Consider the following 13,087-nt stretch of genomic DNA (forward strand, 5'->3'; position numbering starts at 1 on the left):
CTTTCTCACCATTTTTCTGTTATGTTCAGTGTCATATTAATGAGAAGCCCAACACAGAAGTAGTAGAGACTGCACATGTTTTACTCAGAGTTCCAGAACGTAACGCAGCTGTACAACACAGTTGGGCTGATTTATGGCAGACACTCGGCTCGGCTAGATAAGGATCTATACATCCATCTTCTATACCGCTTATCCTTTTCAGGGTCACGGGGTAACCTGGAGCCTAGTCCAGGGAGCATTGGGCACAAGGCGGGGTACACCCTGGACAGGGTGCCAATCCATCGCAGGGCACACTCACATACACACTCACACACCCACTCATACACTACGGACACTTTGGACATGCCAATCAGCCTACCATGCAAGTCTTTGGACTGGGGGAGGAAACCGGAGTACCCGGAGGAAACCCCCGCAGCACGGGGAGAACATGCAAACTCCGCACACACAGGGCCATGGTGGGAATCAAACCCCGGACCCTGGAGGTGTGAGGCGAACGCGCTAACCTAGATAACGATCTACAAGATGATAAACATGATGGCACTGATGATGGCATTAGCAATGAAAATTTAAGCTTTGTAGGTTGATCTGTTTGAGCAGAGTGTCCAGATGTGGAGCTGGACAGACTAAAGGATTAAAGCGCTGCTGTATGGCTCTCTTCAGAAGGAAATGAAGTCCAACTGGTACCACAATCAGCAGATAGATGAATGGCATTGTGGGTAATGTAGTAAATCATTAGCCAAAGTGAAAACAGACCAATTTATTGATGAAACTCAGTATTCAATGACAAAATAATTCCTGTGCACAGTTGATGATAAATATTGATATGTAAGGTGGATTTTTCCGTTAACAGAAGAAAATGTTCTCACACACTCATATTCTTTTGACAATTCCAGAAAGTGCACTGGCACTAATGACGTCTAGCTACTTCAGTTTCTGATTTTTATTTACAGATCTGACACAGAAAGTGTGAGCTGGCCTTACCATCCTGCAGAGTGGTGATAGCCTCGCTTTCCTCACTGTACTCACTGTCTCCTATGTCATTAGTAGCCTTAACACGGAACTGGTATGAAGTGAAAGGTTTGAGTCTGTAAAAAGCACAAAAGTTCTGGTCAGGTTTCTCAACACTAACATGTCTGTTGACAGCACTAGACTAGTGATGTTAGAGTGCTGACTTACTTATCCACTATATAGGAGTTGGCCTCATGGTTGACTGATGCTGAATAGACGATCCAGTTGACGCTGGGAAGCTCTTTGTACTGCACGGTGTAGTAGCGCACTGGAGACAGACCATCACTGCCTGGTTCCCATGACAGCAGCACGCTACGAGCCTGCACATCCTCCTGAGGCACTACGGGGCGACTCGGGGGCTGGGGGCGAGCTGAGAAGGAAAGCGTTAATATAATGATTATTTGCAGGAATATCATGGATAACAATGAAATATGTAATGTATTACTGTTTACTTCTTATTTAAAGGGTCAGACTTTTTCCATTAGCATAGGGTCCTTTTCCTCATCACCTGCACCCATTTCTTGGGGCGTTCCACAGGGTTCCATTCTGGGCCCTCTTTTGTTTTCCCTTTAAATGCTTCCTCTGAGTTCCATATTTCAAAAAATATATATAACATTATACATCATTGTTATGCTGACCTTTTTCTAACTTTACCTTCCGATGAAACCAGACGATATTTGTTCATTTGACCATCTTTTTCCATGTTTAGCTGAAATCAGGACTTGGATAGTAAATAACTTCCTACAATTAAATGAAAATAAAACAAGACGTTCTCTTGCTAGGCTCTCATGTATCTAACAATTCACTTAAAAATCAGTTAGGCTCCCTAAGTAACAATTTGTATAGTTATTCAAAAAACAATCTTGGTGTTTGTTTTGATCCCCCGCTCCAATTTGATAAGCAAATTGATGCTGTTGTAAAGAGTAGATTTTTCCAATTTAGATCTACTGCAAAATTAAAACAATGCTTTTCTTGTAAGGACCTTGAAATTGTGATCCATGTACTCATTTAATCTTGGTTGGAATAGTGTAATTCCCTGTATGTCCCTCAATCCACTCTATCTCTATCTGGGCAGTGGTGGCTTAGCAGTTAAGGCTATGGGTTAATGATCGGAAGGTCTGGGATTCAAGCCCCAGCACTACCACCCCTTGAGCAAAGCCCCTTAACTCTCTCTGCTCCAGGGGCGCTGTATCATGGCTGAACCTGTGCTCTGACCCTAACATGCTGGGGTATGTGAAGAAAAGAATTTCACTGTGTTGTAATGTGTATGTGACCAACAAAGACTCATTATCATTATTATCTCAGTTGCAGATGGTTCCTGTTCTTGCCTCATTGCATTTGCTTTAAATGTAGAGTTGATTTTAAGATTCTTCTATTTGTGTATAAGACACTGTTCCTCGTTCACGTTGTAGATCTAATAGAGATCAGGCTTTTTCTGTTGATGCGCTTAAGTCTACATTTTAACTCCAGGGCCTCTCCAACATTGAGTGCTTTTAAAGTTAAGACTTATTTTTATTCTTTAGCTTTTGATTAATGTAAATGTACTGTTGTTATTGTTGCCTTTGTTGCCATTGTCTCTGGATACTATATTTCTTATTATAATGCACTTTGGGTCAACTTTTGTTGTGTTTAATTGTGCTCGATAAATAAAGTTTGACTTGACTTGACTAATGTGTGTTTGTGTAAGATGGATGTATTTAAATTATGGCTGTCAAAGTTAATATATTAATTGTAAATTATTATAAAATTGCAAATTCTTGTAAAAATATTCTTGAGCCAAAATGCTTAAACTTGCTAGGATTAAATGGTGACGAACGTTGCAAAATGATTTAAACAAAGACTAGCTTGGTTTTATAATGTAAAAAAACCCAAACTTTAATTGCCTTTCAATAACAGCTTTATCTTGGTCAGAGTTGCACTGAATGCTGGCGGACACTTATGGCCGATCCTGGATGGGATGCTAGTCCATCACAGGGCACAACGCACAAATACATGAACACAGCCAATCCACCTACTGGCAGGTTTTTGAGAGGTGGGAGGAAACCAGAGGGAACCCATATGATCATGCAGAGCAGCTGCATAACTTGGAACGAGCTGGGAACCCTGGAGCTGTGAGCTATTTTAATTCTTTGATAGCTCTAATTTAATCATTCAATAAGTCTGCCTTGTGCACCTCTCTTCTCCGTGGTGACCACCAGGGCCTCAGCAGCTTCTCCCCAGCCGTTTCTGGTCTGGGCTGTTAGGCGGAACACATAAACACTCTCCGGTTTCAGTCCGCTAGCTGTATACTGCCGTGCACTGGGGCTGAGCACGTCCACTATGGCCGAATTGGTGTTGGAGGAGTTTCGCCGGTAAGTGATCTGATAAGCTAAAAGAGATATAAATCATATGATCAAGAGGACAGTCGCACAAGTCCGAAAACAACACATGGAACGAGAATTATTGGTTTTTGATCATCATAGATAGAAACTCACCAAGGATAATGCCGTTGGGCTGAGCAGGGGGCTGCCAGATGAGTCGCACCGAAGTGGTTCTGACCTCAGGAAAAAGGATTCCTACCGGAGGCCCAGGAACTGCAAGCAATAACTCATTGAGTTACAGCAAAGTTACAGCAAGATTACAACACAAAGCAATTTTCCCATGAAGGCAAGTATATCTAGAGTCTAGAATAGTGTTCTACCATCATCCAGTGTGCGCTCCAGGAGTGGGGGTGAGCTGGGTGCGCCGTCTCCTATGCGTGTGAAGCTGAGAACCTGGATCTCGTACAGGACATACTTGTCTAGGCCGGTCAGTTGGACACTGTGGCTGGTGTTCCCCTCCACCATCCAGAAGCGGAGTGCCGAATCAGAGTCTTTCTCTCTGTACGCTACCTATAAGAGATAGAGCAGAGACTCTCATACACTTTCCTTGACAGGCAGCCTTGTCCTGAAAAATGATTAAAAATACAAGGAGTGGTTAACATCTGCAGTGCCTTGTAGCCCAGTATGAGTCCATTACGGTCAGCTTCTGGCACCTCACCCCACCGGACCAGGATACTGCTGGAGGTCGTGGCAAAGGCAGAGACATTGGCTGGTCCACTAGAAGGCACTGCAACCAAAAGCCATATTAACAATGATGGCACACAGCAGCTTAATATTTCTGTTAAAATATAATGGAGCTACACTGCATATAATAATACAGTATCTTAGCATGGGTAAATATTTTGTACATAGGCCAATCTTTCTAATCTAAATCTGTTTTCATTATGAGATGAAACATGCATTTATTAAGCCTGTTCATAGACATTTTTACTCATATCAAGCTTCTGATTACTCTATAATTGTTTCTTTCTAGAAATGCTTTATGTAAGAAAAAAAAAAAATCAAGCTAGAAATGAACACAAATTTAAAAAAACTCATAAAATAACCTCATAGTGAAAATTATGAGACACATTTGCCCATATCTGAGATTTTTTTTCTATGATTTCATTTTTTATAGTGCGTAAAAGCCACCAAGTGTTCAAAAGTGTTCACATTTACTAACAACCCATATTATATAAATTATAGGAGAAAGAGGAAAGAAGTAAAGGCTCTCTCACCTGACTCTCTAGTTCTGGCGTGAACGGGTTGACTCCATGGTCCCGCCCCGATGCCATTGATGGCCTGCACACGTACTTCGTACTCAGTCCACTCCTCCAAGTCCTCGATGGTAAACTCTCTCTCTAGCCTGTCAGAGATGATGTGGGACAGGACTCCACCTTTCAAACCAGCCCGAGAGTACTGCACCCTGTAGCCCACCAGCTCTGGATTACCGTTGTACTCCCACTCTGGCAGGGGCTACAACACATTACTCTTATGTGTCAAACATCACATTTTATAGCTGAACATTTTTTAGAATCACATTCACATAACTGAGACTACATGCATGTCATTTTTGTCTGAAAGTTACAAGGTAAAATTAAAGTTTGAAAAATATGAATATCTAAAAATGATCTTTGCACATACACAACTGAGATCGTTGGCAAATATTGGACATATATTGTGCATTTTAAGGCATAAATATATATTTCATATTTTAAAATATTTGTAGAAGACCAGAGTGCATGTATCTACTGAATAGAGAATAGAGCAAGCACAGTCAGACATGGCTAATTCTTCAGATGTTCACCTACCACCCATCGCAGCCAGAGGCTGGTTTCACTGGCTGTGCGGAGAGTGACGTTGGCAGGCGCAATATCTGGTGGTGCCTGCAAGGTCTGGATTTTCCTAGAGGGTTGGCTTGGAGGACTAGTGCCCACTATATTTACTTGACGCATTCGGAACCTAAAATACAGTTCAATGAGCAGTCAGTAAGCAGGAGAAGCTGGTGTGTGCAGGTGGTTCAGGTAGAAGTGAGTGTACCTGTAGAAGGTGTATGGGTTGAGACCCTCTACTATGAGAGAACGCGCGTCAGGCTCGTTAGTCAGCTGATGGACCATGACCCACTCTTCATTTTCCCCTATTACTCCGATCTGTGCGAGAGAGAATGGAATAAAGAAACAGACGATTTCATATTCACTTTGTATTGAGCTAATGTACAGACACACAGGCAGATTCATCACAGGTACTTTCACACTAAGCTTTTTATTTATAATAATTCATTTATTTTATGGAAAATATGCTGTTAAAATATACTAACTAACTAGCCTAGGTTGATAGATTCTAGATTAATTTTATTATTACCATAAGTTTTAATAAAGCTTCGTTGTTTGTCTTTGCTGTAACTTTAGAGGAAGAAATCAATGGAAAAGGAGCTGCTTGAGTGACTTTACTGAATGAAGCCATTTCAAGTTGGACGGTCACATTGCATACCAGTGAATTTCCCATAATAATAAAACCTTTTTGGGGAATTTCCCAAAAGGTTATTTATAGTTATATGTATATTGCAACACTGGAATATTGGCAATGAAATATTTTCACTTCAGCATGTCATAAATCTCCTCATATTCACTAAGGCTAAATGTGCACCATCACTTTGTCCTCCTTGTTTGTTTTTCTTGACCTAATTGGTCAAAAGATAAAAAAGGCACTTCACTGGAAAACTGGAAGTGCTCTGCTGTGTTGAGAAAAAAAACTCCATGTGTGACATCAAAAGCACCAATATTATTACCTGGGCCTCCACTATCCAGCGGGAGATGGAGGTCTTGCCATCGTAACCAGGTTTAAATTGCAGGGCCACGGAACGTGGGCCGATATTAGAGATGGCGATATTGGTCGGTGGCCCAGGCATTTCTGCAAGAACAGAGAAAAAAAAAGTAGAACAGTCTGGTATTTAAAAATGAGCACCCACAACAAACCAATCATGGGGATATTGCTTAAGAAAAAAACCCCTCATTTATTTAACAAAAGCCATACAAATACACTATATGGGCAAATGTGTGTGAACACCTGACCATAACACTCGTATGTGCTTGTTGAACATCCCATTCCAAATTTGTTCCCCCTTTGCTGTTATAATAACCTCCACTCTTCTGGGAAGGCTTTTCACTAGATGGAGGGAGGCTGTGGGGATTTGTGTTCATTCAGCCACAAGAGCATTAGAGAGGTTGGGCACTGGAATGGTCTAGAACGAAGTCGGCATCCCAAAAGTGTACAGTGGGGTTGAGGTCAGGGCTCTGTGCAGGCCACTCAAGTTCTTCCACTCCAAGCTTGGCAAACCATGTCTTCATGGAGCTCCCTTTGTGCACAGGAGCATTGTCATGCTTTCAGGTTTGGGCCTCTTCGTTCCAGTCTAGGGAAATTATAATGCTACAGCACACAAAGACATCCTATACAATTGTGCTCTTCTAACTTTATGAAAACAGCTTGTGGAAGAACTACATATGGTCATGTGTCCACAAACCTTTGGTCATATAGTGTATGAGGTCACACATATGCTTGCTGCTGTTTATGGGAGTTAGGGCTGACCTGGTGGCACGCCAGAGGATATGGTGGAGGAGGAGAGCTGGCCCTGGCCCTTGGAGGTCATAGCAGCTACCTGGATGGTGTAGGTGGTGAGGGCGGTCAGGCCGGTGACCCGGTACTCCTGTGTCAGGTTGGGCAGGTAGTGTGTGACTCGTGTGTTGGTGCGGTTGAACTCTTCCCAGGAGATGCGATACCCTACAATAAGCAAGCAAAGAATACAGATAAGGAGGATACCAATGGAGCTAATAAAATGTGTGTCAGGACTGTTTCAATAATAATGTATAATTTTCACAATATTTATATAAATCCAAAGTCAAATGTGTAAGATCCCATGTTGAACTTCTTTTCCATGTTCTAGGTATGTCCTAAACATCCGGGTTTGGCCAATGGTGTTGTTTGATGTAGGAGAAATGTAAGGTTTATAATAAAGAGGGTATATATATATATATATATATATATATATATATATATATATATATATATATAAAAATCTATGTAATATTACATACATTAATTTATATTGATTTCAGTTAGCATAAGATGTAAATATTTTAATCATTTTTGTGTATAGCTAAGTGTAATATGGTCTGTGAATTTGAAGTTGTGGGTAGCTATGTAGTGAAAATGGATATACAAGCTTAATCAGTCCAGTGTGTAATCAGACACCGGTTGTCAAACTACAGCTTCACCACAGGTTGTATGGAAACTATAAATGCAATTTTCTCCCTTTTTAATTTTGTGAGTAAGCAGAGGAATTCAGGTTGAGATACTTGCATTTATAATTAGAGTTTAACTTGTACTGAAGTTGGCATTTATGCTCGCTGTTTGATGGCAATAATTGTATTATCTTTCTTTGTGTTTTGGGCTCATCATTATATTCTTATCATGTCTATGTTACATGCCTGTTTCACACCTCTGTGTAAGCTGATATTTTTCTCCTTGTCCGCTGCTGTCACTAATCATGATTGTTGGGAGATTCTGATTTGCACCATTCTTTTGTGTGCTCTCACCTCCTAATCAACACTGTATCCCCAGTTGTTGTGACACTAGTCACGACTGTACAGACAGACATAGGATTTCTATCAGTATGGGTTGGGTATGAAGTACAATCCAACTGTCTGGTCACAGAAAAAAACAATAAACATACAGATGGTCCCAGACAGCTGCACCCAAGCCCTACTGATGTTCAAATAAAAATACGAGCGTTGGATCTCTGCTTCTCTCCACATGTCACTTCACCTTCAAGTAAACTCATGATCTAAAAAATATTAGTTACAAGAAATCATTATTGTGGATAAGTCATTATGATGTTAGGTCCTTCTGATTTTCTTTGCTTAAGAAAGATGGTTAGTGGAAGGTCCTGACATTGCTAAAGGAACAGCACAGAAGTGAAATTTCACCTTACATGATTTTATCATTCCCACAGTATTATAGTATAGACTTGTAATGTAAAGCTTAATGTATAACTCAACTGAATATTCAATATTTTAATTCATGCTTGAATGCAGTGTCTAGTGTGTGTATGTGCATGAGCATAATGGCACCTGTGAGAATGCCGTTCTTCTCATGTGGCTCTTTCCAGCTCACTTTGAGGGACGTGTCCAGGATCTCGGTGAAGCTCAGGTGACCCACAGGCCCTGGGGCTGGAGACACACTTGGAACATTTAGTCCAACAGCACAAAAAAACAACCCAGCTAGGTATTCAGTCTAAAGCTCTGACACTCACTGTCTTCATGGGTGCGGATTCGGTGCGGAGGACTCCGTGGGCCGTCTCCAGGCGTTGTGAAACACAGCACCGAAGTGAAGTACTCTGTGAATTTCTTCAACCCAGTGACGTAGCCAACGTGCACGCTGTCCTGAAAGTTCGGCCTCACCGTCACCATGGCCACGTCCTCCTCATGGCTTGGTTCCCAGGCCAGCAGCTGAGGGGAACATTACAGAGAAGATGAAAAAAGAAAGCGAGAAAAAGAGATCAGAGGGCACAGCGTCCATCTCAATCCCCTGGGAGAAAATGCCAATATGTGCTGTGCAGCTGTCACTGAGACGTTATTGAGATGAATTGTACCACAGAAACTGTGATTTTTTTTTGTTGCTCTGAACACTAGAGGGCAGCAGGATGATGGATCACCTTGTAGCCCTGGTTGATGCCGTTGATGAACTGAGGGCTTGGACCGCTCCACGTGAAGCGAACTGTAGTGGAGTTGACGGCCTCTGCTTGCACGTTCCCTGGTGGTACTGTGGGGACTGCACAGCATGGAACGAGGAATACAGAATAAAGGATGCATCAAATATGGTATTTTAGGGTAAAATGTGCAAAAACATTGTTAATAATTACATTGAATCAGATATGGATTCTGGATAAGCAGTATGTCTGGCTGCAGGACATATTTGCTTTGGATTTTTCTTCCATTTTCTTCCAATTTAACCATTTGCCAAATGATAGCTTTCCACTATCATATAACAACGATGGACTAATTTAATTAATGACTAAACTATGCCAGGACTCACCTCCTTGTAAGGTCCACTCTGTGACCTTTTGGCTAAAGACACCCTGACCCGCACCATTGTAGGCCGCCACCTCAATCTCATAGTTGGTCCAAATGATCAAGTCCTCAAGTAGGAGATTGGTCTGGTCAGGGTTGGTGATATTCTTAATTTGACAGTCCACTGGCAGACCTGACAGACAGTACCTAAGCCGACACAGACACAGAAGCAATCAGTTGAAACATCCATCCATCCATTTTATGTACCGCTTATCCATCACAGGGTCATGGGGGAGCCTGGAGCCTATCCTAGGGGACTAGGGGCACAAGGCAGGGGACACCCTGGACGAGGTGCCAACCCATCGCAGGGCACAATCACACACACATTCACACACACATTCGCACACTACGGACAATTTAGACATGCCAGTCAGCCTACAGCACATGTCTTTGGACTGGGGGTGGAAACCAGAGTAGCCGGAGGAAACCGCTGAAGCATGGGGAGAACATGCAAACTCTGCACACAAAGGGCAGAGGCGGGAATTGTGACCCGGGGGTGCGAGGTAAACATGCTAACCACTAAGCCACCGTCCCCACCCGGACTTTAAGTTAATGATCAGAAATGAGCTGCAGAGAATGAGCTCTATGAGAATAGTTGCGGTTGTTACATTTAAGATAGTTATATAAATGTATATACAAATGCATACAAATACTTTCAGTCTTTTGGTGTAGTATGTGTGAGGAACTGACAGAGGGAGGAGAGGGCTATAACTTCATAAAACCTCACTTCTGAACTTGAAACAATGCCTTTTGGGATCTGTATGGTAGTGAATATGTCTTACGTCAAATTTATGTATGTTGTAAAAATCACTGTGGTCACATTAGCTCTAACAGCGTTCAAGTTCAATTTCCACCGCATAGAGTTCAACCGGTCTCGAATGAGCAATGGAAGTCTTAATTCAACAGTGCTGAATTTACTGCTGCGCATTCCACGTCCTGCAGGGACAGCTGCTTGACTTTCCGTGCAGGACTTGAAGATTAATCGAAGCTGTGGGGGTGTTGTGGGGGGTGGTGTGAGCATATGTCTGTGTGTGTATGAGAGAGAGAGAAAGAGAGAGAATGTAAAGTCTCACCTGATAATGTAGCCCTGCAGCAGGCCATTCTGGTGGCTCTCTGGAGGAGGCTGCCATTGGATCATGATGGACTGATTAGTGCGGCCGCTGGCGATGACTGTTTGAGGAGGGGCGCTGGGTGGTTCCTCAGGTAATGTCAGCCTGATAGCGGAGAATAAGTGGGAGTGAGAGATAAAGCCAAAGATAAAAAGAAGGGATGGAGAGACCGAGTTCATGTGTATGTGTTCAAAAAAGTGTTTTATGGTTTCGTATGAAACGTCAGCTTTTATGAACCATAAGAAGATAATGACTAGGACGCTGTATTAGTAGTGTGTCTGGTTTAAATGCCAGAGAATGACAGTTATGGACATCTCTTTTCCTGCTTCATGCTCAGACAAACTGTCGGAGTCCATAGAAACGCTCAGAGTTCTCAGCAGAAGACCCGGAGAGATGAGCTGTAGCCAAGAATAGTGATAATCAAAGGCACTGAGAATGAAAATGGTAAGTGTGGTGCAGCAGAAACCCAGCCAAGTTCACTTTAAGTCAGTTTAATGTTTTGATTTCTCCCAAGTGAGCGTGTTGAAAATTCTGAGGCAAAGATAAAATGGGCTGGTTGGGATGAAAGGCGAATGCTTCAGGAGCACTGTACTTTACGCAGTCCTGTCACTCGCATAGACTTTGTTCACTGACAGAGAACTGCCTCTGGTCTGAGAGAGCGTAGATGCAGTGGGAGCGTTTGATAACACTGGTGTGTATGTTAGTCAAGGCACGAGTTGCGTGCCTGTTTTAGCACTGTTGTGAACTGTGCAAGTTTGCAAGCAGAAAAACTTGAAAGAATTCCCTACACTATCTGCCTTTTGCCTTTAAGGTGTCTCACACTTGGCCGAGAGTTGCATCAGCACGCAGAATTTCAGCCTGCTCCTGCTAAATATTTTGAAGCCCTTTTTTCTTAAAAGAAATAATGTAGTATGTTTTAATCGAAACGTTTGTTTAACCTTGTGCCAGCCCGCTCCCCTAGCCACTCCTGCTTGCTCCGGCAGATACTGTATTTTTGCGTGAACCCCATCTGCAATATTTTCCATTCATCTCAGCAGATCAAAATTCCCAAAATACAAACCAAAAAAGTTGGCATTTTTTTTCTCCTCCATTATAAAAGGAAACAAAAACACACCAACTGAGTTCAATTGCAATATTGGCACTATCTGCTTAGGCTATAACAAATTCTTAGACAAAATGTGCTTGGAAAAATATAGGTTAATTGAGGGTATTACTGATAACAATTTGATTTGTCCACATATGAAAGCACTAGAGATTGAATAAAGTGTCACAAAAATTAGTCCAGGAGTCATGTTACATCAATGGCTGTCAGACTCAGATGGTGGAGACATGCATAGGTTGAAACAGATAATGGACTTTATTTAACAACAATGAGGCAAGCAACTGAGGTGAAATAACCAGGCAGAAAAAAAAAAAAACCTCAAACGAGTTATCTAAAACACAACAGCTGTTACGCTCCCGCCAGCAGATGGCACTGCAGCGTCAACATGCACACGCGGCTTTAGAGAGCACGCGTGCTCGAGATTTTTGTACATGGACACGCGTCTTTGTTTGTTTTGGTTTTCCCCCCGTTTAAGCATTGGTTGATGTTCGAGGGTGTGTCTTGATTTAAGCCAGGCGTCTATGTTTTAGGTTGATTGTGTTTGTTATTTAAACCCCTCGTGTGGCTGTGCACTTCGCGCAGTATTTATGTTCACTGAGTGTTTGAATGGTGAATGTGTTACGTTCGCAAAGCGGTCTTATTTCCATGGCCTGTTCTCGTGCAATGCCTAGACTTTAATCTTATGTTTAATCTAGTTAATCTTGTTCAGTATTGATCGCGTTTAATGTGTCCTGATTTCAGTTTGAAAATAAAGACATTGCTCCTGCGCTTACTTCCTGTATATAGTCCCGTGTCATTACAGCAGCAGCACAAAAGGGAAATCCAAAGGGCAAAAAGATCATGAGTCATACACAGGATATCGCTATTGGCAAAAAGACTATATAAGAAATATAGTCTGAAGGCCACAAACAAGACTTAGCAATGAACAAACCACACTGAGAGGCATTCACACTGAAGCGTGAGTGTGAATTGTTAGCTTTTATACTTGATTGGGTTGTTTCGGAGGTGGAGGTCTGGCGGTTATGTAGTATATATAGTTATATAGTACGAGAGCAGCCTCCAGAGCAAAATAAAATCTATCACTGACAAATTTTGTTGTGTTATTTGAAGTGTTTTTGATTGATTTTGGATGTCTCTATTTTTTTTATTAGTTTTTGGTTGGATGGATGTATATCTTTTATTTGCTTACATATGTATTAACAGTTAACGTATATTAATATTTATATATTTATTTCATTTAAAAAAGTACGGTACATTTTCATGGTACAGTATTATTTATTTTTGTAATAAAGTTCAGCAATATTTTACTTGTGAGTGTTATGTTATTCAGTATCAATATTAAAAACTATCGATTGGTTAATCGGTTATCGGCAGGTACTGCCCAACTTAGTTATCCGTATCGTT

The 13,087-nt window shown here is 41.7% G+C and overlaps 1 protein-coding gene across 2 annotated transcripts in view; it reads right to left on the reverse strand.

Moving 5' to 3' along the window:
* sdk2a (sidekick cell adhesion molecule 2a) overlaps positions 1-13,087 on the reverse strand; it is a 165,439-nt gene that overhangs the window by 26,349 nt on the left and 126,003 nt on the right. For both annotated transcript variants that reach the window (XM_017461828.3, XM_047149719.2), the window contains exons 16-31: positions 10,546-10,686; positions 9,438-9,619; positions 9,058-9,173; positions 8,656-8,851; positions 8,474-8,572; positions 6,933-7,124; positions 6,136-6,257; positions 5,388-5,497; positions 5,159-5,309; positions 4,586-4,823; positions 3,980-4,095; positions 3,689-3,878; positions 3,483-3,581; positions 3,182-3,376; positions 1,177-1,378; positions 982-1,085 (exon numbers count right to left, since the gene is read on the reverse strand). In XM_017461828.3, the coding sequence (XP_017317317.1) occupies positions 982-1,085; positions 1,177-1,378; positions 3,182-3,376; positions 3,483-3,581; positions 3,689-3,878; positions 3,980-4,095; positions 4,586-4,823; positions 5,159-5,309; positions 5,388-5,497; positions 6,136-6,257; positions 6,933-7,124; positions 8,474-8,572; positions 8,656-8,851; positions 9,058-9,173; positions 9,438-9,619; positions 10,546-10,686 (2,453 nt within the window). The remainder of the gene's footprint in view (positions 1-981; positions 1,086-1,176; positions 1,379-3,181; positions 3,377-3,482; positions 3,582-3,688; positions 3,879-3,979; positions 4,096-4,585; positions 4,824-5,158; positions 5,310-5,387; positions 5,498-6,135; positions 6,258-6,932; positions 7,125-8,473; positions 8,573-8,655; positions 8,852-9,057; positions 9,174-9,437; positions 9,620-10,545; positions 10,687-13,087) is intronic.

Source organism: Ictalurus punctatus, chromosome 2, assembly GCF_001660625.3.
Source record: "Ictalurus punctatus breed USDA103 chromosome 2, Coco_2.0, whole genome shotgun sequence".
NCBI lineage: Eukaryota > Metazoa > Chordata > Actinopteri > Siluriformes > Ictaluridae > Ictalurus > Ictalurus punctatus.